This window comes from Tachysurus fulvidraco, chromosome 6 (assembly GCF_022655615.1).
Source record: "Tachysurus fulvidraco isolate hzauxx_2018 chromosome 6, HZAU_PFXX_2.0, whole genome shotgun sequence".
Lineage (NCBI taxonomy): Eukaryota > Metazoa > Chordata > Actinopteri > Siluriformes > Bagridae > Tachysurus > Tachysurus fulvidraco.
In genome coordinates, this window is record NC_062523.1 from 20904075 (window position 1) to 20931844 (window position 27770).

A 27770-nucleotide genomic window follows, 5' to 3' on the forward strand; every position below is an offset into this window, starting at 1 on the left:
TTAAATGAACATCCAACTTGTTTATTGCAGGAAACAGAAATAGAATATAAGAAACTGGTGATACACAGAGAAGCACTGACAATGATTTCTCTTCCTTTGAACATCAAGCACATGACAACACTCACTGCTCTTCTTTCATGTGTAAACATCTTTAAACACACCTTTCCTCTAGAACATTTGACAAAATGCCCGTGTCAAAATAGAGTATACAAAGCACTGCTAAATTATCTAAAGATAACAGAATTAAGTTGTAAGTCTTAACACTTAATGCAAATATGGGGATAAATACAAAAACATTTATATATGAGTCTAATATTAATCTTGGACATTTGTATAATATTGATCTTTGTATAATAAACGTTTTGTACTGTATTTCTTATCTTCTGTAAAGCTGCTTTGAGACAATGTCCACTGTTAAAAGCGCTATACAAATAAAACTGAAGTGAACTGAATTAAATGGCCTTCACATGCCTACATGACTTTCAGATGTGTACTTCTCTGGAGCACAGGGATCAGAGGTGAGAATGGAGGCAGAGGGTCCAGTCCCAGCAGCTGGCGTGTGCTCGACTCCCAGTCCCAGCCGAACTCTAGCCTGCTGTACACACATGGGTACTGTCTTTCTGCCCAGCACACCCACTCCACTGCCTTCTTCAGTGCTGCCCAGCAGGCTGGCCTACAGGACACACACATTATAACAGAACATGACCAAAATGCCTTACATATCAGTAAAATTAAAAAAATGCAGATTGAAGGGACTCATGCCTGGGCTCGGGGTGGTCAGCGAGGCGGAAGAGAGACTGTAACAGCTCCCCGTCAGCCATCTTCTTCACTCGGATCAACTGCAGCACCAGCAGTGTGGCTACCATCTTCAGGATGACAGCATGAGCCTTTTCACCTGAAACACAGAGACCCACAGGATTTAATATGTCAAGTGTTCCCTTCAGAACAGAATGAGTCATAAATATTAGCATACCAGAATAACTACAGCACAAAGAACTGATGATGAGCGATGATGGTTTAACTGAAACATTTTGTCAGCAGTCACACTATGGGTCATAAGTTGAGCTAAAAAAAGGGAACACATTAAATCACTAGCTCTTATTCTGTGAAGATATTGAGTGTGCTGGCATTGTATTGAGACCACATGTCTTTGGAAAAGCTCACTGCAAATCAGTAAGTAGTAAGTAAGTAAGTAAAGTTTATTTATATAGCACCTTCCACAGATAAAATCACAAAGTGCTTTACAAAATATAACAATAAAACAATAAAACATTTTTACATCCTCCCTTTGCCAACAGTATTGGATTTTGGTTGTTGTTCATGTACTGCAACCTTAAACACTCAAAGAGCCATTTGGACCCGTTTCCCACAGAAAAAAAAAAACACAGGGAGCCACAAAACCCATTTGACATCTAAAATGAAGATAACTCTAGTTATGTTAATTGAAAGTCAGTTTCTGTTTTCACAGAGTTTCTGCTTACCCAAAGAACAGATGCCTTTCTCTTTCAGGAACACATTGGTGAGGAAGTCCATATCCAGGCCCAGGAATCTACTTAGTGTCCCAGAACATTCCCAATAACCATCCTATGTCAAGACAAAGCACAATTTAAATACAAAACTTGTGTGTCCTACTGGATATTTTAGGTCAACATAGAAATTTAGCTACTGTAGTTTTAATTAGCTAAATAGGTTGACTTCATGCACATTGCCTTAAATTCAGATACATTTATTGGCTGAACTTTACCTGTTATATTCAGGTGAATAAAAATATGTTCTAAAATAAATATATTGACAATATCCATATGCATTAGATTTATGGTTGCAAAGGGGCAGAAAGTTTCCAGTAAATTTCCGAAAACTTCCAACGGAAACTTAATCTGAGGAATTTTGGATATATTCAAAATTTTTAAACTTATGGGAATTTATGGGAATTATTTGGAAATATAGGGAAATGTATATAAACTATATCAAATACAAACATAAACATTTTGTTTGGTCATAAGCAGACATGCATGCAAGGTAATACAAATTTTAAAAATTATGCCTTGACTGATTTAACTGTAAGTAGAACTTTAATTAATTCTTTCATTGAGTAACACAAAAGCATAATAAACATTATTATGCTTGTAATAAACATAATAATTGTAATAAACATTATTTTATATAGGTTTTTTTATTTCAGGGGTGAGTGAGTGTGTGGGGGAGGGTCATCAAATTATCTGTGCATGTGGTAACACTCCTAATTTACTGCTTATTAAGAGTTAGTAAGGTAGTTATTAAGTTTAGGTATTGGGTACAATTAAGAATGTAGAATAAGGTAATGCAGAATAAGGCATTAATATGTGCTTAATAAGTAGCTAATACGTACTAATAAATAGCCAATATTCTATTAATATTCATGCTAATAAGCATCTAGTTAAATGACCCTAAAATAAAGTGTTACTGTGCATGTTATGGAAGAATGCAAGTACATGCAGGGGGTTTGGCCTCAATGGCCCTCCAGTAAGCAGGGTGCTGCTGTGTGCAAGTGACCAAGGAATGCGGGGTACAAATTCAACTTAAATTGCATTAAATCTTTTTGTTTTAAACAAAATTATGCTGTTAAGATTTTTTTAAACTACATTTAAGTTCCTTGTTATAGGCAACTATGCATTTTTTAAATATTTTCTGCAGTATATTTGCATATATTCCCGTTAATTCTCATAGAAAGTTTCCAGCCTTGAAAATTCCTGGAATTTTGCAACCCTAATTAGATTTGGCTTTTTCCTATGTTTACAGTTTAAGCTTAAAACAATAATAGTAAATGAATTCTGATGTCACTTTCCTGAATTAATTTCATTGTACTAATGGCTGGTAGTATGTATGTATAGAGGTGTATATGTACCTTGTGTTGAAGGTTAAACAGCTCATCCCAGTTGATCCCGTCAAATATCCGGTTGTATCGTCTATTTAAAAGGTTTAATCGGGATCTGTGCCTCAGCTTGCCATCAAGACGAAGAGTGCTTTGAACCTCATCACTCTGGTGGATCTTCACTAAATGTAAATTTTGTTTTCTCTGATTTTCAACAAAAGACACAAATAGTTCAGACAAATGACTACATTGTTAAATACACTCATAATTGTTTAGTGTGCATCCTTGGTTAAATAATAACTACCAACACTAAATGATTGTGCATAAGAATGACTTTATATAACAATCTGGATTATTCCTTCGATGGGTGCAAATATTTCTGGATGTAACAGGCATATATATGAATAGGCATAACGAAAATAGTGGTAACTCAGTAGAAAAGACACTGGACTTCTGCACAGAAAGCTCTCACTTTTGTCATAAAAAATCTTTGTGTTTAAAATCACTGCTAATGTTTAAGCTAAAAAATCAGCTAGTCTTATCTTTTTCATTGTCTTTCTAATTTCCCAACATTAAGCTTAACCATTATTTCTTCTTACCTGTACAGATGGTTTGCAGAACCCAACATACCAAATTAGGCTTTATACCATAAGAACTGCTTAAAGGTATTCAATAAACAACCATTGTAGATCTGACCTCTACAGAAGCATCCAATTGCACCAAGTCTGGCTTGACAGACAGGAGCGCGTGGCAAAGGCAGGTAAGGTAACGCCCCTTACCCGAGTGCATAATGCACCTGCACGCACTACCTTTCCTCAGTTAACTTTCGCTTCTCGTGACTTCTGCTCCTACCTCACAGTTCCCTGGTATTTTTTGGACTGCACTTTTTGTCTTCAGGAGGACATATCGTTCGATCAGCCTCCGCCGGACATGCTCATCCTCAGTCAGGTTAGCTTCGCGAGCCGCCCACGCTCGCACCCACCCTCCTTTTTCTGTAAGCTGCCTGCCTGCTTTTTTTCCCCTTCTATGGCGCTCTCCAAAGCGGCTCCAGCTACTCCGGTGGACAGCCTATCGTGAGCCTGCCCGGCCGCGTGCGGCACGCTTATCACCACGAGGGATTCCCACCCCTTCTGCGTTGTCTGCACGGGTCTCAAGCATGCGGAAGAGGCTATTGACCTCCCAGAGAACTAGCCATTGCCTGGTGCTCCCGAAAAAGCTCCTGCGTCGCAGGCTCAAGACGGCCACCTCCCAGTGTGTCGACTTCGACCTGTCCGACTTGGAGGGGTAAAAAGGCGACGCTGCCACGCTCCTGGGGGCCTCCCGCAGCGCAGCTTCCTCTGACTGGGCCGACATGTGTCCTTCCCCGTTTGAGGATTTACTACCAGCCGATGACCGTTTTCCCGAAAGACCGGCAGGTTCTGGGGATGAGGCCGAGGCAGGCCTTCTGGAGGGCTCAGATGACGAGGAAGCCATCCCATCTTCCGCGGCCCCTCAAGCCCCCCCCGCCCCACCTCAATCGGTGCTGTTGGAGCTTTGTTCACGCACTGCTGCGTGGCTCAACAACAAATGGCCGCCTCTCCTGAATGCTTCGGATAAGGAGAGGGATGTGTATGAAGGTAAGCTTCTGGAGCTTCCTACCGGGCCGAGGAAGCAGCTCCTGCCCGTCCTCCCTGCATGTGCGAAACACATGAGGTATTGCTGGGGATATCCGCTTGATCTAAAACACGGTCTCGTGGGGCTTGAGGTGAAGGATATGGCGGGTCTGAGCATGGGCGATCCCCCGTGATCAAGCCGTCCATCGCCAGAGACCTTAACCCACCTCAGGGCGGGCTGCTCACCCCACCCAAGCCCGTCCTCCCGGACAAGATGGATCGTTTCTCCGCATCAATCCATCAGGCGTCATATAAAGCCTCAGCTCTTTCCATTCGAGCTCTCAAAGTCTCCTTGCTGTTGTCTGCATATCAGGCTGAACTCCTGCTTGATTTGGGCCAGCAGCTGGAGAGTGGGTCGCCATCGCCTGATCTCTGGAAGTAGATTGTCACGGTCAATGACCTTGTCCTCCGCAATGCCCGTCAGGCTGTTCAGGCGAGCAGGTGCTCTATGGCTTTGTCGGTGGTCGGAGAACGTGCGCTGTGGCTCAATCTATCTGGTCTCCCTGATAGTGAGAAGCGTCGCATCGCTGGGGCACCGGCTGAACCGGGTCAGGCTCTTTTCGGCCCGGCCGCTGCGCTGATGCTCGGATGTTCTACCCTCCAGGTTCACCCATCCAAAAGATGGAGGTTCTCCTATGGCGAGGTCAGCCCCCCCTCGCTGGCGAGGGTCAATGTTCCACACAGGCTTCACCGTTCCCCGTGTCGCCCAGGTGCGTTCCCCGGTTCCAATGGGGAAGGATGTGGGATTGAGTGCAGAAGCAGTGTCACCAAACACCCCCCTTCACACTCCTCTCACATGTTCAATAAAGACTACGGCCCCAGTGCTCGGGAGTCACGTGGCACCCTGGCTGTCTGTCTCGGCCCCCGATTGGGTGATTCACACAGTCAGGAGGGGTTACAGACTGCAGTTTGTCCAATCACCCCTGCAGTTCCACAGAGTGGTCTGGTCCCACATTCTGAAAGACGAGATCTCATCTCTTCTCGAAAAGGGAGCGAGTTGAGTTGTACCCTCGCATCTAAACAATCAGGGGTTTTATTCTCGTTATTTCCTGGTCCCGAAAAAGGACGGATCTCTTCATCCTATTCTGGATCTCAGAGTGTTGAACAAACATTTACAGAAATACGACTTCAGAATGTTAACACACGGCTCTATCATACGTTCGATAAAGCCACGGCTCTATCATACGTTCGATAAAGTGGAACGATTGGTTTTGCTCGAGCGATCTGAGCGATGCTTTTTTCCACATAAGCATCTATCCTCCACACACAAAATTCCTTCGTTTCGCCTACCAAAGCATATGTTACGAATTCACGGTCCTTCCGTTCGGACGTTCTGTCTGTGTGTGGAGGCGGGGCTTGCGCTGCTGAGAATAGCGGGTCTCAGGATCCTGACTTACATAGATGACTGGCTTATTATAGCCGATTCAAGAGAGAATGTGATTCAAAACACTGCCCGTGTGCTCTCACACATCGCTGTGCTCGGTTTCAGAATCAATGTGTTAAAGAGCAAATTTTACGCGCATGGGACCCCTCTCGGGGCGGTCATGCGCCGGAAGGTGGTCACGACAGATGCCTCCTTGACAGGGTGGGGAGCCACACAAGAGGGCAGATCAGTGAACGGTGTGTGGCCGATCTCACTTCATTCAGCCCATATAAATTACTTGGAGCTCCTCACTGTGTTGAATGCTCTACAGCATTTCTCGCCCCGCCTGCGGGGACATCATGTGCTGGTACGCTGTGACAATACGACAGCTGTAGCTGTATAGGTGGCATGCGAGCCTCCAAGCTTCACGCTCTGGCTCACAAGCTGTTGGTGTGGAGCGTGCGGCATTTCCTGTCGTTACGGGCGACGCACTTCCCGGGCCTTTTGAACAGGGGTGCAGACCTTCTGTCAAGGGGGAACCCTCTGCACGAAGAGTGGAGGCTCCAACCCCAGATAGTGAGGCTGCTTTTCTCTTCGCCTCACGCGAAAACGCCCACTGTCCTACGTTCCCATGGCCCAGCGTGCTGCTCTATGCTTTCCCTCTGCTCTGCCTGATATCCCTGACCCTGGCCAAGGTCGCAGTGCAGGCAAGGCACCTTGACTAGCGGAGATAATTCCTCTTCTGTATGCGGAGCCGTGGCCCCTCCCATTGCTTACGGACCTCCTGGCCCAAGCGAATGGGGAGATCTTTCATCCTCACCCGGACAGGGTGGCTCTCTGGGCCTGGCCCGTGAGAGGGCGAATTTGAGCATGCTGAGGCTCCCCCCCCCCGTGTTATCTCCACAATTCAGAATGCCAGGGCCTTTTCCACACGTTCTCTCTATGATTGCAAATAACGTGTGTTTGAGGCGTGGTGCGAGGAGCACCAGCTCGTCTCATATCTGTGCTCAGTCACTAGTATTCTGTTTTTTTTGCAGGACCTTATCGATCGTGGCAGGACCTTTTCGAAGATTAAGGTGGCTATCGCTGCATGTCACGCCCGTTTCAGCGTGAGCTTTCCGCTTTTCACCCTCCTCCTTTTTCCTCTGCAGAGGACCGGAGGTTGAATGCTTTGTGCCCTGTGCGTGCCCTACGTGCGTACATGAACTCTTTTCGAGGGAGCGATCAGCTCTTCATCTCTTGGGCCCCTCTGAATGCGGGAAAACCCATCTCTAAGCAACACCTCTCTCGCTGGATTGTAGAAGCCATCTCCTTAGGGTATGAGTCTAGGGGCGTGCAGCCTCCAGGTGGCCTCAGGGCTCACTCCACTAGAGGCTTGGCTGCTTCTTTGGCTCTGTTTGGGGGAGTTCCCTTGCAGGACATTTGTGCCGTGGCGAGCTGGTCCTCTCCACACACCTTTGTCAGGCACTACCGGCTTGATGTTACCCGTACCACGGTGGCTCATGCGGTCTTAAGTGTGGGCTCTTCGTAGCCACGTGCTACGAGGCCAGCACTCCTTTCAGCCCTGTCTGCCGGCCTGGCTATGCATGTTTCAGGCATATGGTCTTCTCCCCTCCGGACGCCCGGGTCGGTCCATTCACATGTTTATATACATGTTCTTTTCCTGCAGGCGGCCCGCTTGTTGGAAATCAGCGGGGTTCTAACATGCATGTTGTTACATGTTGTGTTTCTCTTTGGCTGAGCCTTTTACCCCGCACAGTATGTTATGTCTGCTGCTTTGTGACGTGCCGAGCACCACCTTTTTGGCCGTCCTCTGGCTTACAGGGCCTCGCTGTGAGTGTTTTGAGCAACCGGGGAGTTGTCTATATCTCCCATAGGTGGATCTCGAACACGAGATGATGAAAGAGAACATTAGGTTACTTTCGTAACCTCGGTTCTCTGAAACATCGAGTGGAGAGATCCACCAAGTTTGCCCTGCTTGCTGCACGAGAAGCGAATATGCTAACTGAGGAAAGGTAGGGTGTGCAGGTGCATTATGCACTCGGGTAAGGGGCGTTACCTTACCAGCCTTTGGCACGCGCTCCTGTCTGTCAAGCCAGACTTGGTGCAATTGGATGCTTCTGTACAGGTCAGGAACGGATGCCCTTCCCATAGGTGGATCTCTCCACTCGATGTTTCAGAGAACCGAGGTTACGAAAGTAACCTAATGATTTGTATTAACTATTATAACACTTTATATTATAACACACAGAATGCTCTCACTTTTGTCATAAAAAAAAATCTTTGTGCTTAAAATCACTGCTAATGTTTAAGCTAAAAAATCAGCTAGTCTGATTCCATCCTTTCTTCTTACCTGTACAGATGGTTTGCAGAACCCAACAGAAAGTTCAGACGAATCGATAATGTCGGGTGATTCTGACTCCTGACTCCTCTGAAAAATAAGCAGAACACAGCACATAACTCCACAGAACCTGGAGAAATAAACAGAAATGTTTTGAGCTAGCTATGTAACTAACTATTGAACTATTTAAACCGATTATTTAACTATTACATGACCTTATCTTGATTATAATCAAGGAATCTCAATCTCTGTTTATTTGTTGCATTCATGGCTACTATCAGCTTTGAAGATGAGATGTTTTACGGCTGGTTTATGGGTTTGGTTTCAACAGACAGAGTGAAAATGGATGAATGACAAAACTGATGCTGTTTTCTTACGCAGAAAGCGAGTGACATTTTATCTAGAGGCAAATCTAGATTGGGAATTGTGCACCACACTGGTTTTACACATTACAAATACACGAAGTATGATTTCAGACCAAATCTGTTTATCCTACCGCAGTACAGAGATAAATTCAAGAGATAAATTGCTGTATATGATACTGTTTATTTAGTGTCCTCTAAATTTTTTATTTAAATCTATCTTTAAGAGCAGGAGGAAAAGGAGAAGAAAGAGAACGTATTTCAAAATCATTACTGGGTGGAGAGAAACAAACTTGGGAAGACTGATAGGAATCATTGCTTCTAATACTAAGATTAAGTGCAACAGGAATAGCTGAGGCAACGAGGTGAGAATCAACAGTATCAGGAGCTGAAACTAAGTTCACTGCAAGCATGAGATCTGCAGATGTATTTACACTGAATGCAGATTGATCGGCCAAGGGGACATTTCTCTCTCCAATCCTGTGTCCGTCAGAAACAGTCACGAATTCTGAAAGCCAGTTAAGCTGGTCACTGAGCCTTAAATGTGTAACATTCTCCAGAGCTGAAGTAAATGAGTGTGGAGATCCGTCTGCTGCAATAGAAGCTGTGCATGGACTGGCTGCATGAAGTGTCTGAAACTCAGGAGTGGGTTGGACATCTTCCATTACAGGTGCATCAAAAATTCCAAACCCCAAAGAATCTTCATATGTGTTTCCATCAAATTCTTCCTCATTATTAACAATGTCGAGGTCATCATAAACTTGAGTGGTTTTAAAAGGTAGATAGGTATTACAAAATTCTTCTGAGTCATAAGTGTCACACTGAGGAAAGAAAGACACAAATAGTTCGGACAAATGACAACATTGTTAAATACACTCATAATTGTTTAGTGTGCATCCTTGGTTAAATAATAAATACCAACAATAAATGATTGTGCATAAGAATGATTTTATATAACATTCTTGATTATTCCTTCAATGGGTGCCGATATTTCTGGATGTAACAGGCATACATATGAATAGGCATAACGAAAATAGTGGTAATTCAGTAGAAAAGACACTGGACGTCTGCACAGAAAGTTCTCAATTTTGTCATAAAAAAAATCTTTCTGCTTAAAATCACTGCTAATGTTTAAGCTAAAAAATTAGCTAGTGTGATTCCATCCTTCCTTCTTACCTGTACAGATGGTTTGCAGAACCCAACAGAAAGTTCAGACGAATCGATAATGTCGGGTGATTCTGACTCCTGACTCCTCTGAAAAATAAGCAGAACACAGCACTTAATAAGCAAAAATAAACAGAAATGTTCTGAGCTAGATATGTAACGAACTATTGAACTACTTAAACCGATTATTTAACTATTACATACCTTATTTCGAAGGTATCTCAATCTCTTTTTATTTTTTGTCTTCGTAGCTGGTATACGCTGTAAGGATAAGATGTTTTATGGCTAGTTTATGTTTTTGGTTTCAACAGACAGGGTGAAAATGGATGAATGACAAAAGATAGATACCTGTCTGTGTTCTCTCCATCCCATGTAAGGGAGAATATCCACATCTTCCTCTGCAATTATCGTAGGCACGTCAGTAAAGCCGGAGTCAGGCTTTTCCTTATCCTACACAGAAATAAGGAGTTACAAAGCACTACAGTTATGCATCATGCCACAGAACAAGTGTCTATACAAGGGATGCGGTAGCCTTGCGGTTAAGGTGTCGAACTACTGATCGGGAAGGTCATGAGTTTGAATCCCATGTCCTCCAAACTGCCACAGCTGGGCCCCTGAGCAAGGCCCTTAAATTATCAATTGCTCAATTATATAAACTGAAATAAAACGTAAGTCACTCTTTAAAAAGGTGTCTTCTAAATGGCAGAAATGTAATTTAAATGTATTTAAAAGTGTTTTGAAATCTTACTCTCTCTTCAACAGCAACGAAGCTGGTAAACTGGGACAGGATGGAGAACTCCTTACTGAGCTCAATGATGTAGGACTTTAGCTCTGCTTTCTTCCCCTGAAAAAGATAAGAGAAAACTGTTTATTAGACCATCATTTAGTTTCAGACACAGGACAGGAAGAGCAGCCTTAACTGGGTCTTTATCACATACTGCTGGATTATGATATTGTTGAATTTCATATATCAATGTACAGCTATCGTGTAGTAATGTGACACAAGTCATGCCCTATTTCTCTGGTACAGTGTCCTGAAGAATCCACCTATTTTATTTATAAAATAAAACATCCCTGCACCTCACATTCTCAGATCTAACTGGTACTCTGATGCAATAACTGGACACATTTCCTCCACAGGTAAGAGGCTTAAATTGGAAGACTCTGTATCTTATATTACATTACCACATACTCCACCAAATTAGGCTTTATACCATAAGAACTGCTTAAAGGTATTCAATAAACATCCATCTACAATGCAAACCTCATGTTCTGCCTCACTAGTGCCAAGGCTGCCATCCTCATAGTCTCTGATGATTGCTCTTGCCGTTAGCTTGTGAAGGAACTAGAAGGGAGAAAAATAAAAACCATCATTTATCACGTTAAATAAGGATTTGTATTAACTATTATAACACTTTTTAAATAATACAACAATATCTTACTGTTCCTTTTGTCTTCTGTAATTCTGTAGTAGAAACCATGGTCTCAATTTCCTGCCCACTCAGATCACCAAACAGTGTAGCCTAAACCAATAAAAACTCTCAAGCTGAGTCTCAGGAACAAATAAACGACAAACGGCTTTAATGGCTTAATGACTGAGAGCACAAGGAATAACATGATGTGCATTTGGTAAAGTGCAAAAAAGAAATAAATCAAAGAGGTGATGGTGAAATACCTGAGTGCAGTGTGGGACAAAGCCATAGACCAAAGTGTGACGTTCACTGAAGAGAGCATGGAGCTGTGAGGGAGCCTGAACAGGAGAGGGAGCTGTAGGGTTGAACTGCCGCCACTTAACTGCCACAGAGCTACAGCCTGGTGATACCATGCACCTCACCTGAGAATTCACCTACAACAGCCAAACAGCGATGTCTCACCCACATGTTACACATATACACCGTTAACCTCAAGGTTCATTTCAAGTCCATGGAGTGAAGCTCACCTTTTCAGCCCAGTTGTACTTTGTCTTGGTGTCAAAAAACTCATAAGTTCCTCCACCTGCCTGAGCCAGAGCTCTCAGCATGTAACGATTAGCTGTCAGGCTACACAAAAACATGAGCAGATTAGAAGAAACAGACCTAAAGTGTATTACTGGGCATCATTTGCTAGTTTACGGCGTTGCTGAAAATGTGATTCGATTATGAAAGGTTCTCAAAGACCTAAGCATATGACTTCTAGTATAGATTTACTTATAATCACAACAATCAATCCATGGATTTAAAATGTAACCAACAGCATATTTGTCTGCTACTTTAAGTCTTTTCTGAAATATGTTCGCACATATCCTCATCTTTTCTCTTTTTCTTCTCTTTTATTTTCTTCTTACATATTTAATGGCAGTCATGAGTGAGAGAAAGGTGCCATATAAAGCGAAATAAGAATCTTTCTTATATCAACCTAGTCAAAACTGTTGAGTTAAGAAATAAGCTTCTGTACCTACTCCTTGGGCAACTGTTTAGGTTTAAAGATACATTTCTGCATTTAGAAAACTGATGAGTGCTTACTTGAGGCCGCAGGTGAAGAGACGTGTGTGTCGGACGTTGTCTCGCACCAGCTGCAGGGTTTGAGGCTGGTTCTGCACATGTCCATCAGAGATAAGCAACACGTTTCTCACACCACGTGAAGGAGGCAGCAGATTCAGGGTGCGCAGGGGTCTCCACAGCTCAGTGCTGCCACCAACAGCAGTCGAGGACTAATAGTAAAATTAATAATAATAATTAGTACTAATTAGTAATAGTAAATTGTAATAATAAAATACTAATACACTTTGAAGTGTTTACAGTCAGACATACTCAGAGCATACAAATGGACATATACTATCTCTAAGAAGTTTTTAAATGCAAATGATCTTTAAAGTTTATTAGTATTTTATTATTACAATTTACTATTACTAATTAGTATTAAGTTACAGTGCAGGAAATACTGCAAATGCTAATTTTATTGCACTGTAGATGCAGGTGGGAATCTTGTCTTTGACTGCAAATACTCACCATAATGAAATTCTTGGCTTCTTCAAATACGTCCTCTAGCAAATTCGGTGAAGGGAAAGCCTCCTTGTAATCTAGTCAACAACAGAAGGAATATTGCAAAAAATATATAATTTCTCAACCATGAGCATTATGGTTCATCTTATAAAGCATCTAATATGAGCATCTAATAAAAATTATATACATGATCATATTCATGATTAAAACATGCAAAAATCATTAATGAACTGTACAAAAGTACATATATATATATATATATTAACTTCATTGGAATGTTACCACTAAGAAACGTGATGACTGTTTCAGAGAGCACTAACCAGAACCAAATGAGATGACATTGACTCTTAATGAACGGTCCAGTGAGTTGAGCACCTTCAGAGCAATCCTGCGTGCGTTCTGCATGGCATCTCCTCGCATGGACTCTGACGTATCCAGTACAATGATCACATCACTCACGCCAGACACAGACAATCCACTGGACTCAAAGTGTGGATAAAACACCAACATGCAGGCCTGCACAAGTAAACCACTCAGTGTCAGGTTTTAAAAATCAGTGTGGACGTTTTTGTTAGTGAGAATAAACAAAGGACGAATCTTATTTCACCTCAGTGTCCTTCTCTGGATGTTTCTCCACCCACATTCTGGGCATATGGATCTGTAACAGCGTAAAGCTGAGCCGGAATCCATCGGTGCTGAGTGTCTGTTCTGGTAATGTGCTCACTACGGCCTTACAATCCGTCCTCTGTGAGAAAGACCGGACAAATTCACCTCTATATCACTCTAATAGATACATGACACTACACACTTTTCAATAATATTTAACTGTAAGCATTATATGTACATTCCTGCTTAAGGAACAAACAAATAAAAGACGCACCTTTATTTTGATTCGATGAGACGACTCTAGGTTCATGATCTCATAGGGCATCTCGATAGACATGGACAGAGAGAACTCTCTAGAAGAACAACGAAATATTCATAAACAGACAAAGTAAATCAAATGCTATACAATTGTCCACTACAGATCCGGTTCTTACCCTTTTGGCGGAAGCTCGTTCACACAGATCTTTTCAACGGTCGTCTGCAACAAAAACATTCTCTAATCATGAGGCTTGGCTTAGACAAAAGCAATTTAAATGATTTAAAGAGAATGACTTTTCTGTATATTAATTCATTCATTCATTTTCTACCGCTTATCCAAACTTCTCAGGTCACGGGGAGCCTGTGCCTATCTCAGGCGTCATCGGGCATCAAGGCAGGATAAACCTTGGACGGAGTGCCAACCCATCGCAGGGCACACACTCTCATTCACTCACACACTCACACAATACAGACAATTTTCCAGAGATGCTAATCAACCTACCATGCATGTCTTTGGACCGGGGGAGGAATCTGGAGTACCCGGAGGAAACCCCCGAGGCATGGGGAGAACATGCAAACTCCACACACACAAGGCGGAGGTGAGGCAAACGTGCTAACCACTAAGCCACCGCGCCCCCCGTTTTCTGTATAGCATTATGTAATTGATTTAGTAAAAGAAAAAATGTATTTAAATGGTAACAACCTGAGTTCTCTGGTTCATTGCTGAGCTTTGCTGCCATGGAGCTACACTGCCTGGCAGGGAGAAGACGATGGTGCCTGCTCTCACAACCAGCTCAGTGATGAAGGTCACTTTGATCAGCACTGTGGCTCCAGGGGGCAAGTTTCCCACACTGATGGTGAACACATCCTGCAGCACACACAGACATAACAGCACTTTATGCACAGGAGTAAGTAAATAAGACTAACACATGGAGAGTCCATGCTCAATGAATCTTGTAGTGTGCTATGAATATACAGTAAAAAGAGAAACGCACAGGTGCATCCTGGTCCATCAGGTAGGCTCCATGGCCTTTCTCTATAGCCTGCTTGTATTCTTTACGTGCCTGCTCCTTCTCCTTCACCTACAAGAATGAGAGATAAAGAGGGGCAAACTTTAGGCAAAAGATGAAGAAGCGAAGAATAAAATGTTTTTACTGGAATATTGTGGCAAAAAATAAAACAAAAGCACCTTTCCAATAACATGCCTTCCATTAATGAAGGCTTCAAATCCACACACTGCAGCGGTCTCTTCTAGAGGGAAGACATACTTTGCCTCTATAGGAACATTGCTGTTATTTTTATATGTCTGGAAAATGACAACCTGTTTAGAAAATAAGAAAAACAAAAAAAATTAGATATCGTGAATATTTGATATGAGTATTATGTAATACAGCATTCAATAGAAATCGTTATTCTATATCCAAGAACATGGTTTATAGGTTTATGTAGCAATCAATGCAATCAATTCATGAGTACTTCCTGCAAAATATATTCCAAGGATGTGTTTCTTTAAAATAAGCTAAAGATTAATTACCATCAGTGTAATACTTTACCTGAGAGAGAAGGTCCATTAGCTTACATCTCACATGTACTGCCTGCAGGGGGAGCGTCTGACCGTTACTGTCCAATAACCCAGCGGTGACCCCCTCCAGAGAGTTCTTAATCACTCCTAAACCCTCACCATCATCAGTGTTCACTAGAGGTTTAAAAACAACACATCCACTTACAGAACATTACATATGCACAACATCATACAAGAAAGATCTGTAATTATACAAATAAGACTGTAGTTAAAACAATTATACATAATGTAATGTCTATTGATTAGTGTTAATGAAATACGCACAGAAGTGTGAGGATGAAGCCAAAGGTAGAGGTGCTAGAGTCATGTCAACATCAGGCTGAAAGTCCTTCACTTCATCTTCAGGTAGAACATACCGTACTACATATTTCAGCCTGATCTGGTCTGTGTTATACACCACATATTCATCATCCTGTAACACACAGAGAATGCAAAGTCAAAACAAACTCTAAAATCTTTCCTGCCTAGACAACTCATTTTACACACAAGTCGTACCTCAAAATCAGAGTGTGTCTTTTGTTTACGGCGAACTCCGTGCACGCTGTTGTAGCCTTCAGGGGCAGAGGTCAAAGTGAAATCCCTTTTGTGCAGGTCTTTACATTGACCCAGAGCCACCTCACACACCAGCAGGAGTCGAGAACCATCCGTCACACTGGGTTTGGAATACCTGACTGAGGTGCTAGAACGCAAAGCAGACACTGGCATTAAAAACCTCTGTGCATCATGGTGAAGTGAGAATATATGTGACATTGCAGTATAGTAGAGTACTACAGCTGAAAATACACTTCACACACACTAATTTGTACAATTTCAGGTACAAACATGAGAAAACACTCACTTTAATGAGTCACTGAAGTAGATGCCACTTCCTAGATTCCCAATATCTGTTCTTTCAATCCCATGCTGCTCTACTCCAACCCTGGGCAGCAACAGACCTCTGGAAAAAACAACCGAAACTCAGAACTGCTTTGAGGTAGTGTGTGTTCGTTGTGCATGGGTGTATAAAAAACACAAGGGACTCTCACCGAGACAGGATTCCTACCAGGCTGTTGGAAGCAGTGGAATGAAGGAGAGACTTAATGTTGCCGAGTTCATTTCTAAACATATGAAGCTCTGCTCCTCTACTCACACGCAGTATCTGCTGAATCTCAGCTGGCCTGTAGAATTATTAAAAGATGTACACAATGTAGATGTAAGGACATACAATAAATATACAAAATGCATATTTTGTTAAACTTAGGTTTGGTGACAGAAACCTAGAATTGTGTAACCGTTTTTGGCAATCAATGTGTAAATATTATGTATATTACGTGTACATCATATTTACATTGTACACACCTGTCCTGCAGAAGCTGGCAGACAGACAGAAACTCTGGGCTTTGAGATGGCACCTGCTCAATACTGCACCTCAGAGAACGATATTTCCCCAGAGAGGATAGATAGGGGTTTCCCAATGTCACCTCCATCATGTTCAGAATATCTCTGATAAGCTGGGGAGGTAATGCAGATACATCAAAGTTTACATTTCTATGAGAATTGACTACATTTTAACAGCAGGTACAAAGCTTTGTGTTCTTTTATCGCTTACACTATTGACTTCCAGTAAATATTTGTACAGATGTTACCTGACAGACGTCTAGTTTTTTTGACACCAGCTTGTTTTTTGAGCCTTGCACTATTATCCTAAGAGGGAGCAGCGTGTTGACTTCCTCCAGAAGACCATTGACTTCATCCTCACACTGTGTTTTCTGTACCTGCAGCAGTAATCCTTCCACCCTGCTCACCTGTAGCAACACATGTCACCAGTTACATACACACACACATCGGTTACAGTGCAGGTATAGTTTCATATAGATATACTATCAGTCTTAGTGTCTCACATCATTGAGACTGATGCTGGTAACAGGGACAGTCAGGATACTGCTAAGTGAACCGAGGGTTTCTGTCCAGATGAGTTCCACAAAGCCGCCTACTTCCTGTGAGACTGTGCTGCAGTTAAGCCTTTCCTCCAACAGAAGCTTAAAATCAGACAGTTTGAGATTCGTTACATTAGATACAAACTAAATACATACACACAGCTTAAATAAATCATAAGAACTGTGGGATAGATAACTCTCCAAACTGTCAGTATGTATTAATTACAAAGGATTAATACAATTACAAATATATTTTAGCTTTTTAAAATATAGATGTGATACTTTTTTTAATAACTTTTACCCACATAGCATGTATGCAGTATATGACCTCTAGAATAAAAACAATTTAGAAGTGCAGTGTGAGACTGACCTGCTGGAGGCTGTGAGAGGTCAGATTTTCAGCCCATGGGGGAAGTGTTTGTGTCTGAGTGAAGCCTTGGACCTGCAGCTCCTTGTTCAGCGTCAGATACGCATCCACAGCATCCTCAGAGCTACAGCTGTGCACCGGCTTATCCCACACCACACTCTTCTGTAATAATAGAGCAGAAGACACCATGGTGACAACCAACACACTGTAAAAAGTATATTATAGTGTATATGTCAGGTTATAGGGTACAGCTAGATTCTCTTAGATTCAAATATCTGCACCTCTATCTCGTGCATGATGGACTTCACAACACGATATTGCTGTCCTGCTTGGCTTTTGGCACTCTGAAGCTCCAGAACTGACCATGTGTTGAGCTGAATATCCAAAACACACACACAGATTAACACATGAATGCAAACTTCTGCATGCTTATCAACTGTTCTTAAACATTCTGTACACTTGAATTGCATTTCTATGCTAAATGAACAGCAGCAGGAAAGTCACCTTGAACAAAATGGAGTACTTGGCAACGTGGAAATCTGAAGGAAATTCTGGAATATCACGATCATTTTCCTTGTGTAATCTGCAAAATAGGAATGATAAATACAGTACAATAGAAATAGATTAGCATAGATTATATATAGCATAGCATAGATTCAGTTAAAATCCATTGCCTTTTATGGAAATATCTGCTAATTGTATTTTACAAATTGCTTTTTCTATATGTTAATACATAAAGTGAGACTTAAAGCAAATGATAATAATAATCTTTGCATTTTCTTTTACTTTACAATCCCTCTATCACATTTTAGAGAGTCAAAGATCACAAAGGAACATGTGCTAAACATCACGTCTGTTTCTAATATACTTAACTCAGATAGACAACTTACCAGAGTAGTTAATATATACAATTCAATTCAATTTATTTGTATAGCACTTTTAACAACTGACATTGTCTCGAAGCAGCTTTAAAGAAAGAAAGAAATAAAATTGTAAAGTTTAAAATTAAATTACTATTTATCTCCAACATCTAACCCTAATGAGCAAACAGGAGCTGAGGAAAAACTTCCTGAGATGATGAGAAGAAGAGGAACCAAATTCAGAAGGAAACCCATCCTCATTTGGGTGACACTGAACAGGAAATATAAATGTAAATAATATAGCAAGTTATAGTCGAGTCAAACTTCTCCTGAGGAACTAATAGTTCAGGATAATTTCAATTCATTATAGACTTAACACTAATTCCTTCCTGCCAAAGTCGGGATTTTTTCCTACCAAAATATAACTATTGGTTCTTAAGTAATAATAATATGATCTCTGACCTTCACATAAATATTTATTGTTTAACAAAGCAAAATAAATTATTGTTAGGTAATAATTTTGCTTTTAATTTAAAAAAAGGACATTAAATTTGAATGGTTCTGCTTGTGATCCATCTCGTGAGACGGTGATTTATCTGTTCCTTTTATTTATTTATCTGTCTATTTTATTTATTTATTTATCTGCTAACTCTGACCTCCTCGATATGGGCATGGACGACGAAGAGGAGGAGGACAATTCCCCCTTCCCAGTCCAACAGTCTAGACCACCTAGCACGACCGATTCGGCTCCCCTTGCTGACAGCAGCCTGCACGAAGTGTGCAAACGAGCCGCGGCGAAGCTGGGCCTAGCCTGGCCAGCCGCCAAAGCTGCCAAAGGTGCCGTGAGAGACTTTTACGATGGGAAAAGGCTGCCGCCAACCCACTCGGCAGTGAGACAGCTCTTGCCTGCCGTGCCTGCATGACGGAAATGTCTCTATATTGGTCTAGCCCTTTTAAGAGTAAGCTCCTCACCAAGGGACACTCGATGTTGGAGATTCAAGGGATGGAGGAGCTGGGGTTGGCCGGACCCCCAGCAGTGAAGCCTTTGGTGGCGTACCACCTCCATCCGAATCTGCAATCTGTTTCCTCCTCATCGCAGTTTTCCCTGCAGAGTAAGACAGACCGTTTGACCGCTGCGACATTTCAGAGGATGTACAAATACGCGGGGCAGTCCGTAAGTTCGCTGAATGCTGTGACTTTGCTGTCAGCATATCAAGCGGAGATTTTGGAGGAGATGGGGCGGCAGTTGGACTCAGGTGTACCGAACCCGGCACTCTGGGACGAAATCTGTGTTGTGAACGACCTGATTTTGCGCTCCTCACGCGGCGCGGTTCAGGGCTGTGGCCACGTAATGGGCCTAGCCGTGTCAGGTGAGAGAGCGCTGTGGTTAAACCTGTCAGGCCTGGGCGATGCTCAGAAAGCGGAGGTGATGGATGCCCCTTACGACCCGACTAAGGGCTTATTCGGGCCTGCTCTCGAGAAAATGAGAGAAACCAGCACCCTCAGAAAACAGGAGGGTGAGGCTTTTCACATCTGTTTGCCACGCAAGCAGGCGGCGCGACTACCCCCTCAGCCGAGGCGGCAGGGCTTCGCAGCAGCCGCAGCATCGAGAGGGAGACCGATGACCACGAGAGCTGTGAGACCTGCTCACAGCGGACAGGTCGGTCAGCGACCGCGTCCTGATGGCTCCGGACCTTGGGGAAATTCTTTTGCGGCCACGGCGGCTAGGAACCGTCCGCCCCACCCCGAAGAAAGGAAGAAAAAGCGTGCGACCTGACGCGCAAGTTTTCCCCGGTCCTTCTCTCTCCGCCGGCGAAGAGAAGAAGGCGGGAGTTCAGCCCTTCTGTTCCGAGTTTGATAAGGGCTCATTATGTTTGCTCTCCTCCAGTTCAACGAAGAGAGGGAGGTCAGAGACATGTGCGGTGTCACCAAGCACTCACACACACAGGGGAATTCATAATAAAGCATGCATTATCGCAGCCAAGCCACGGGCTGAGGGCGATATGCTCCCCGGGTTCGAGACACATGAAAATAAATGTTGCACTATCGCAGCCAGGCAAACAGCCAAAGGCAATATGTTTAAAAAAACCCGAAAAATGCAAAGACATGAAATGTGCTCCCCCAGTCCCACCGCTGGGGGCAGTGCTCGCTTCCCCTTCAGCGGGAGCCCGCACGGCGCATGTGATGACGTCATCACTGCGCAATGATGGCGGGGCGGAAGTGTACGGGGGCCTTCTCTCGACTCGCATAGCCAGCTGGCGGATGCATACTTCCACATAGATATTTATCCCTCTCACAGGAAATTCCTCAGGTTTGCATACCGGGGCACAGCATACGAATTTCAAACTATACCGTTCAGGCTGTCGTTAGCTCCGAGGGTTTTTACCAAATGTGTGGAGGCAGCCCTGTTCCCGTTGAGGGACAAGGGCATAAGGATATTGTCTTACATAGACGATTATCTGATATGCTCGTCGTCAAGGGAGCAAGCCATAAAAGACGCAGAGATTGTCCTGAATCACCTCAGAGACCTGGGTTTCAGGATAAACATGATAAAGAGCCGGCTGGTGCCCTCTCAACAGACGGAGTATTTGTGGCTCAATTTGGACTCCCTTTCGTATCAAGTCACATTGACGGAAGACAGAATAGCGTCTTTCACACAATGTCTCGCTGGTTTTCAGAGGGGACGAGTAGTCCCGTACAGGCTGTGCTTATGAATGCTGGGGCTTATGGCTTCAGTGATCGTGGTAGTGCATTTGGGGCTACTCAAAATGAGGGATTTTCAGCGCTGGATCGCGCGCTTGTGTCTGTGCTCTCGCCGGCATCTCAGCCGACCGGTGAGAGTCAATCATGCGTGCGTCGAAGCGCTCAGACACTGGAAAGGCCCTGTGAAACTCAGATCGAGGATTCCCTTAGGGACGGTGTCATCGAGAGTAACTATGACAACGGACGCATCCTTAAAGGGTTGGGGAGCAACCCTAATGGGCAGAACTGTGAACGGCGCGTGGCCACCACAGCTGATGCACGAACATATAAACTATTTGGAGCTATTGGCAGTGTGGCTGGCACTGAAGCATTTTCTGAGTTTTCTCAGAGGTCAGCTTGTTTTAGTGAAAACGGACAACACCACAGTGGTTGCTTACATCAACCGTCAGGGGGGCACAAACTCCCTTCAGCTGCATCGGTTGGCGACGAAGCTGATCATGTGGAGCGACACACGGCTTCTGTCCCTCCGGGCAACTCACGTTCCGGGGATCTTGAACAGAGGGGCAGATTTACTGTCCAGGGGAAATCCCCTTTACGGGGAGTGGAAACTCCATCCTCAGGTGGTGAGCCAGGTATGGCAGAGGTACGGTCAGGCTGCCATCGATCTCTTCGCCTCGCAAGAATATGCTCATTGCCCTAGCTGTATTTCTCCCTGGTGGACAAAATGCACCATTGGGTGTGGATGCTTTGGCCCATCGGTGGCCGGACGTGCTTCTGTATGCATTTCCCCCTCTGAGCTTAGTCTCCCGCACTTTAGCCAGAGTGAGGGAGCAGTGTCTGTCATTGATTCTGACAGACACGGCTCCATCAAATTGGGTGGCGGAGATAGTCCAACTATTGTCGGGGCAGCCGTGGCCGCTCCCCCCACGGAGGGACCTCCTGTCTCAGGCGGGGATGGGGGGTGGGGGGGATTTACCATCCTCATCCGAACATGTTAGCCTTCTGGGCCTGGCCCGTGAGAGGTGGAATCTGAATGCGGCTGGCTTGCCCTCGTCAGTTATACATACTATTAAGAGTGCGAGAGCCTCTTCTACCCGCGCTCTTTATAGCAATAAATGGCGTGTTTTTGAAGAATGGTGTGGGCGGAGAATGATTATCCCTTTTCAGTGCTCTGTTAGGGATATATTATGCTTCTTAAGGTGCTTCTTATTATTAAGGTGTACCTGGCGGCGATTTCGGCCTGCCATGTAGGTTTTGGTGACAGGTCGGCAGGCCAGCACCCTTTAATAAGTCGTTTTATGAAGGGGGCGCGCCGCATACGGCCGGTGTCTAGGCAGATGGTTCCTTTATGGGATCTGCCCATCGTCTTAGAAGCCTTGTCTCAACATCCCGTTGAGCAGATAGAGGCGGTGAGTCTTAAGTATCTCTCCCTCAAGAAGGCACTGCTCCTGGCTTTGGTGACAGCCAAGCGTGGGAGTGATTTACATGCTTTGTCGGTTAGCCCGTCTTGCTTACAGTTTGCTCCAGGGCTCACTAAAGTTTCTTTTCATCCAAACCCTGCGTTTGTGCCCAAGGTTTTGGAGTCGGCATATAGGTGCCCGTCTACTGAACTGGCGGCTTTTCATCCTCCACCGTTTTCTTCTCCGGAGGAGCACAAACTTAATGCATTATGCCCGGTGCGGGCTATTCAGGCATATGTGGACAGGACAGCTGGTTTCAGAACTTGTGACGAGCTGTTTGTGTCTTGGGCTACTCCTCACACAGGGAAGCCATTATCTCGACAGCGGCTATCCCACTGGATTGTGGAGGCGATATCTGTGGCTTATGGTTGCAGGGGTCTTCAGCCCCCTGCGGGTTTGAGAGCCCACTCCACTAGGGGTATGGCCACATCGTGGGCTTTACTCAGAGGAGTTTCCGTTCTGGACATTTGCTCGGCGGCGAGTTGGGCAACGCCGCATACATTTGTACGATTCTACAGGCTGGACGTTTCGAAACCGTCCTTAGCACACGCAGTGCTGGGGGCTGGTACTGCTGTACCCGTTTGTTGGAAACAGTAATATGGGTGCAATCCGGGAGCTGTCTATATCTCCCATAGTGAAACACCAAGCGAAGTTAGAAAAAGAATGTTGGGTTACTTAACGTAATCCCCGGTTCTTTGATAACAGAGTGAGGTGTTTCACCAGCACTTCCCTCCTTGCACTTGGACGGGAAGAAATCTCGTTAATGACGTAGACAGGGGTCGACCTGGCTGATATAGGCAAGGCGGAGTCTGGTCGCAGGTCGACCTGTCTGTCAAAGACAGACGTGGTGTCATAAGAGCTTCCGTAGTTGTTCACGCCCAAAGCGATTCCATTAGGGAAACACCTCACTCTGTTATCAAAGAACCGGGGATTACGTTAAGTAACCCAACGTTTTTCATTCTTGAACCCAAGATTAAAATATATATCAAGACGGTCCTTTATTCACATAACAACAAATCAGTATGCGAATGTATCGGCACAGTAATCTGTTCAGCACAAATTTCTATAAGACTGAAGTCACGTCCAAATACAAACATGCCCCTTAGTATCCCGCCACTCCCTGACAGGTTACATTTAGATGTTGTCAGCCTCCATACGCAACGATTAGGAAGTGATATTGCTTGTGTAAATGTTTGTGTAATACATGATTTGCATTTTCATTTGAATTGGGTAACAATTTATTCATCCACACAGAAAAAAATTCAATTGCAAATACACTTTGGAATTAGTTTTGAAAATGGAAGTAAACTTGAATGAAATACTGTAAATCTACACACCTGAACTGACTCAGGTACGTGCCATCCTTCACCTGAGTTTTGGGTTTCTCAAAAATACTCCTGGTTTCAATCCAAGGCTGATAGATGGACTTCAACCCTGTTGGGACATAGACAGAAGTATTGAAACCTTCATCATTAAGACCATTCACAGTTCTGTGTAATGTTTCGCAATTTACCACAAGATAGTTTACAACACAGCTCTCAGTGACTCAACACACACCCTTCTTTAGTCACATTAATCATATATCAAAAAAACTGATCATTGCAAATAACACTGATTGAGCTGTCACAAACTGAGTTACAAACTGCTTTTTTTTTGTTCTGAACACTGACCTTTTTACTTTTTAAATAACCAAATTTTTACCTCAACAAAGCAAGCTTTTGAAAAAAAAAAAAAAAACTTGTAAAGAGTGTAATACCAGCTTGTTCGGGTGTGATTCCTGAGCTCTGTGGCTTTAAGACATGCTCTTGAACAGGTAACAGCAGTCCTTTCTCAAGGCAGCTCCACACATACTGCCGAGCGACCACGGGTGTCTGGTGTTTCTGAACACTCCTCAACCTGCTGCTGCTTATGTTCTCCAGGCTGCCCGCAACCATAAATGTGCACTAGATAGGACAGATACCAAGCATTGGTCTGATCTTGACTTGTAACGGCATACACTTGGAACAATCAGAAAATTAAAATCTCTCTTAAAATCACAGACAAAAAGAAATGTTTCTTAAATCCTTTAATCTCATAACTACACACCTTTCGTATATGCAGTGTAGGTACTGGTGAACTAATAGTAACCTTGGGGTAACCATGGACAATCAACTGTCCTTTTCCTCTCATGTTGCTAATGTGACTCGTTCATGTCGGTTTCTTCTCTACAACATTAGAATTCGTCCATTTTTGTCCACACAGGCTGCTCAGGTACCTGTTCAGTCTCTTGTCATTTCTAGACTGGATTACTGCAATGCACTGCTGGCAGGTCTACCTATGAACGCAATCCGTCCTCTGCAAATGATCCAAAAAGCAGCTGCCCGGCTTGTTTTCAACCTGCCAAAGTTCTCGCATACCACCCCCCTGCTGCGATCCCTCCACTTGCTTCCGGTAGCTGCACGCATCCGATTCAAAACACTGATGCTGGCCTACAAAACCAAAAATGGACCAGCTCCCTCTTACCTCAAAGCCCTCATTATTCCTCGCATTGCACCCCGCAACCTCCGATCTACCAGCACTGATCGACTGGTTCCACCATCTCTCAGGGTAAGAGGCAAGTATACTACAAGACTCTTCTCTGTTCTGGCACCAAGGTGGTGGAATGAACTTCCCCTAGAGGTCCGGACAGCTGAGTCACTGGCTATTTTCAAGCGGCGATTGAAGACCTACTTATTCAGGAAACACTTCAACTAGCACTTCTTTCCTTATCTTTTGCATTAAAAAAAAAAAAAAAAAAAAAAACAACCTTTGACACTTTTTCATTGTAACTTTGAACAAATGTTTTAAACTCATGGTATCTTAAGTATGTAACCTAGTGAACCAGCATTAATGTATCAATGTTAGAGATTTAAGCACTTATGTACGTCGCTCTGGATAAGGGCGTCTGTCAAAAGCTGTAAATGTAATAGTACAGTATTTTTCGCACTATAAGGCGAACCTAAAACCCTTAAATTTTCTCAAAAATTGGCTGTGCGCCTTATGTGTGCACTGAGTTCCAAAAATCTGTAACAATGTTGTGTGACTTTGGTAAGCGCTCCGCTTGATTTTTTATTTATTTATTTATTTATTTATTTAAGCGCTCCGCTTGATTGACTTTCGGATCATTTCCCGCTGACACAGGGACGTAATACATACACTACGTACGCTGGTAGCGATAAACCAATCGGAGGACATTACGTAATACGTACAGTACGTACGCTTACCTTCGCCACGCCTCCGGTAGGTATACTACCGGTATGTTGCAAAACAAAATTTGTTTCTTCCTAACCATTATGCGCTCCACACTCCAGTCCAGTAGGTGGCGGTAAATGCACCTTAAGTTGGTTTGCCATCCGCCACTAAAAACCAGATGCTTACGAGGCACAATACAAACTACAGGCTATCAGTTACACGGTAGTAAATGGGAATAGAGCTGCGAAAGTATTCAACATCAATGTATCTATGGTTCGGAAGTGGAGGAAGCAAGAAAATGTACTGCGCTAAGTTAAGAAAACACAGTAGATGAGGACTTTAATGGATTTTTTTAATGAGAAGATTGATTACAAAATAATGTGTGTATTGTTAAATAGTAGAATAAAGTTCAACTAAACTCACTGTTTTGCTTCTGTTACCTTTTTTGCAGACCGTATGTTTTAGCATGCGCCTTATAATACGGTGCGCCTTATGGTACGGAAAATACTGTACGTATCGAAATTTTTAAGTTAAATTACAGAAAATGCTATAGTATGTTAACAAATATTAACAAATGCGTGTGTGTTTGTTTTGCAGGTGTGATGTGGTAGCCTAGTGTTTAAGGCGTTGGACGGCTGATCGGAAGGTCATGAGTTCAACTCCCACGTCCATCAAGCGGCCTCTGCTGGGCCCCTGAGCAAGGCCCTTAACCCTCAATTGCTCAGGTGTATAAAAGTCACTTTGTATAATGCATGATTTGTAAGTCACTTTGCATAATGGTGTCTGCTAAATGTAAAGTAAATATCAGCTGTATGTTTTAGATATCAGGAAATACAGCACATACCTTCTGGTTCACTACATACGATATGTTTCCTCCATTATCAACTATAGCAGTCATCAACTTCTTCTTCTCTTTAAATGGGACATTTTTCAGGTCCAGAACCACTGAGCAGTCATTGAATATAGCCATTCTGTCTAGAGAGAGAAACATAGTCAGAGAAATCTAATGTTTAGGATATGTTTGTCCTAGCACTGGATTTTAGGTTCAAAAGCAACTTAAGAAAAGAAATCATGACCATGAGCCAAATCGCTTACTGACACTAATTAAGTACACTATGTTAATGGGTGTGTGTGCGATTGGGACGGGATCCATTATATCAACACCCAAAAAAAAAAAAAAAAAATCACTTAACAATGTGTCAGTAATGTTGTACTCTACAGTTTAGACCCTAAACAACACTATTATCTTACTTCAGGGGACGATTACGTTCAAGATACCGACAGCTAATATAACAGAGACTTTATAGCTAAAAGTAGTCGATATCTCACAATATTAATAACGGTCCAAGTCCAAATACAGTAATATCGATACAATAAAGCTGTGACTTACCTTACATTCGTAATAAGCCGATAAAGTGTATTATGATACAGTGCTGTCAAAAAAGTAACAACTTCCAGGAAGACCTACAAGCCACGCCTCTGGAGCCGAGCGGACCAATCACAGTTCATCTGCTGCCATCTAACGGTGGGATTTATTATAGCACTTTCTCTTGAAACTGCAGCATCACTATCCCTCTAGTAGTAGTTAATAGTGAAGTGACATACGGCTAAGTGCGGTGACCATACTCAGAATTCGTTCTCTGCATTTAACCCATCCAAAGTGCACACACACCGTGAACACACACCCGGAGCAGTGGGCAGCCATTTATACTGCGGCGCTGGGGAGTAGTTGGGGGGGATTCGGTGCCTTGCTCAAGGGCACCTCAGTCGTGGCCGGCCCAAGACTCGAACCCGCAACCTTCGGGTTACAAGTCAGACTCTCTAACCATTAGGCTATATATATGAGAAACGTTATACAGAAGCACTTTAATATTTTTTTATTATTATTATTATTATTTTTTTTTACAGATGAGTGACCTCTGTTTATTTTAGCTTGTGTTGAATGCAGAACTGTGATTTTTCCATGTTGAAAGCTCACCTAAAAACAGACTGATCAAGATAGATATTAAAGAGAACAAGATATTATTTCTATTCTTGTTTCTACATCAGTGTCTTATCTCTGTGGGTGATGAGTGTGAGTGTTTAACGAGTTTA

General features: G+C 43.3%; 1 protein-coding gene across 7 annotated transcripts in view; it reads right to left on the bottom strand.

Annotated features, from left to right (window-relative positions):
- The window catches only part of parp4 (poly (ADP-ribose) polymerase family, member 4), a 46220-nt gene continuing 18450 nt past the window's right edge, over positions 1-27770 (bottom strand). The window contains exons 1-38 of one of the 7 annotated variants that reach the window (XM_047814662.1): positions 27067-27166; positions 26521-26651; positions 24223-24409; positions 23804-23900; positions 17948-18026; positions 17725-17817; positions 17447-17605; positions 17041-17178; positions 16786-16944; positions 16499-16650; positions 16186-16317; positions 15999-16097; positions 15656-15839; positions 15425-15572; positions 15132-15274; positions 14768-14899; positions 14574-14660; positions 14282-14446; positions 13755-13798; positions 13595-13673; positions 13322-13459; positions 13035-13230; positions 12721-12791; positions 12235-12422; positions 11673-11772; positions 11409-11579; positions 11176-11256; positions 10998-11078; positions 10482-10577; positions 10082-10183; positions 9938-9994; positions 9746-9823; positions 9004-9390; positions 8220-8297; positions 2885-3055; positions 1482-1584; positions 763-895; positions 1-673 (exon numbers count right to left, since the gene is read on the bottom strand). In XM_047814662.1, coding sequence (XP_047670618.1) covers positions 472-673; positions 763-895; positions 1482-1584; positions 2885-3055; positions 8220-8297; positions 9004-9390; positions 9746-9823; positions 9938-9994; positions 10082-10183; positions 10482-10577; positions 10998-11078; positions 11176-11256; positions 11409-11579; positions 11673-11772; positions 12235-12422; positions 12721-12791; positions 13035-13230; positions 13322-13459; positions 13595-13673; positions 13755-13798; positions 14282-14446; positions 14574-14660; positions 14768-14899; positions 15132-15274; positions 15425-15572; positions 15656-15839; positions 15999-16097; positions 16186-16317; positions 16499-16650; positions 16786-16944; positions 17041-17178; positions 17447-17605; positions 17725-17817; positions 17948-18026; positions 23804-23900; positions 24223-24409; positions 26521-26646 — 4836 coding nt within the window. In that variant the 5' untranslated portion in view covers positions 26647-26651; positions 27067-27166 and the 3' untranslated portion in view covers positions 1-471. Of the gene's footprint in view, positions 674-762; positions 896-1481; positions 1585-2884; positions 3056-8219; positions 8298-9003; positions 9391-9745; positions 9824-9937; positions 9995-10081; positions 10184-10481; positions 10578-10997; positions 11079-11175; positions 11257-11408; positions 11580-11672; positions 11773-12234; positions 12423-12720; positions 12792-13034; positions 13231-13321; positions 13460-13594; positions 13674-13754; positions 13799-14281; positions 14447-14573; positions 14661-14767; positions 14900-15131; positions 15275-15424; positions 15573-15655; positions 15840-15998; positions 16098-16185; positions 16318-16498; positions 16651-16785; positions 16945-17040; positions 17179-17446; positions 17606-17724; positions 17818-17947; positions 18027-23803; positions 23901-24222; positions 24410-24551; positions 24651-26520; positions 26652-27066; positions 27167-27770 lie in introns of those variants that run through there. The other 6 variants (XM_047814663.1, XM_047814664.1, XM_047814661.1 and 3 more) reach the window with 6 other exon arrangements.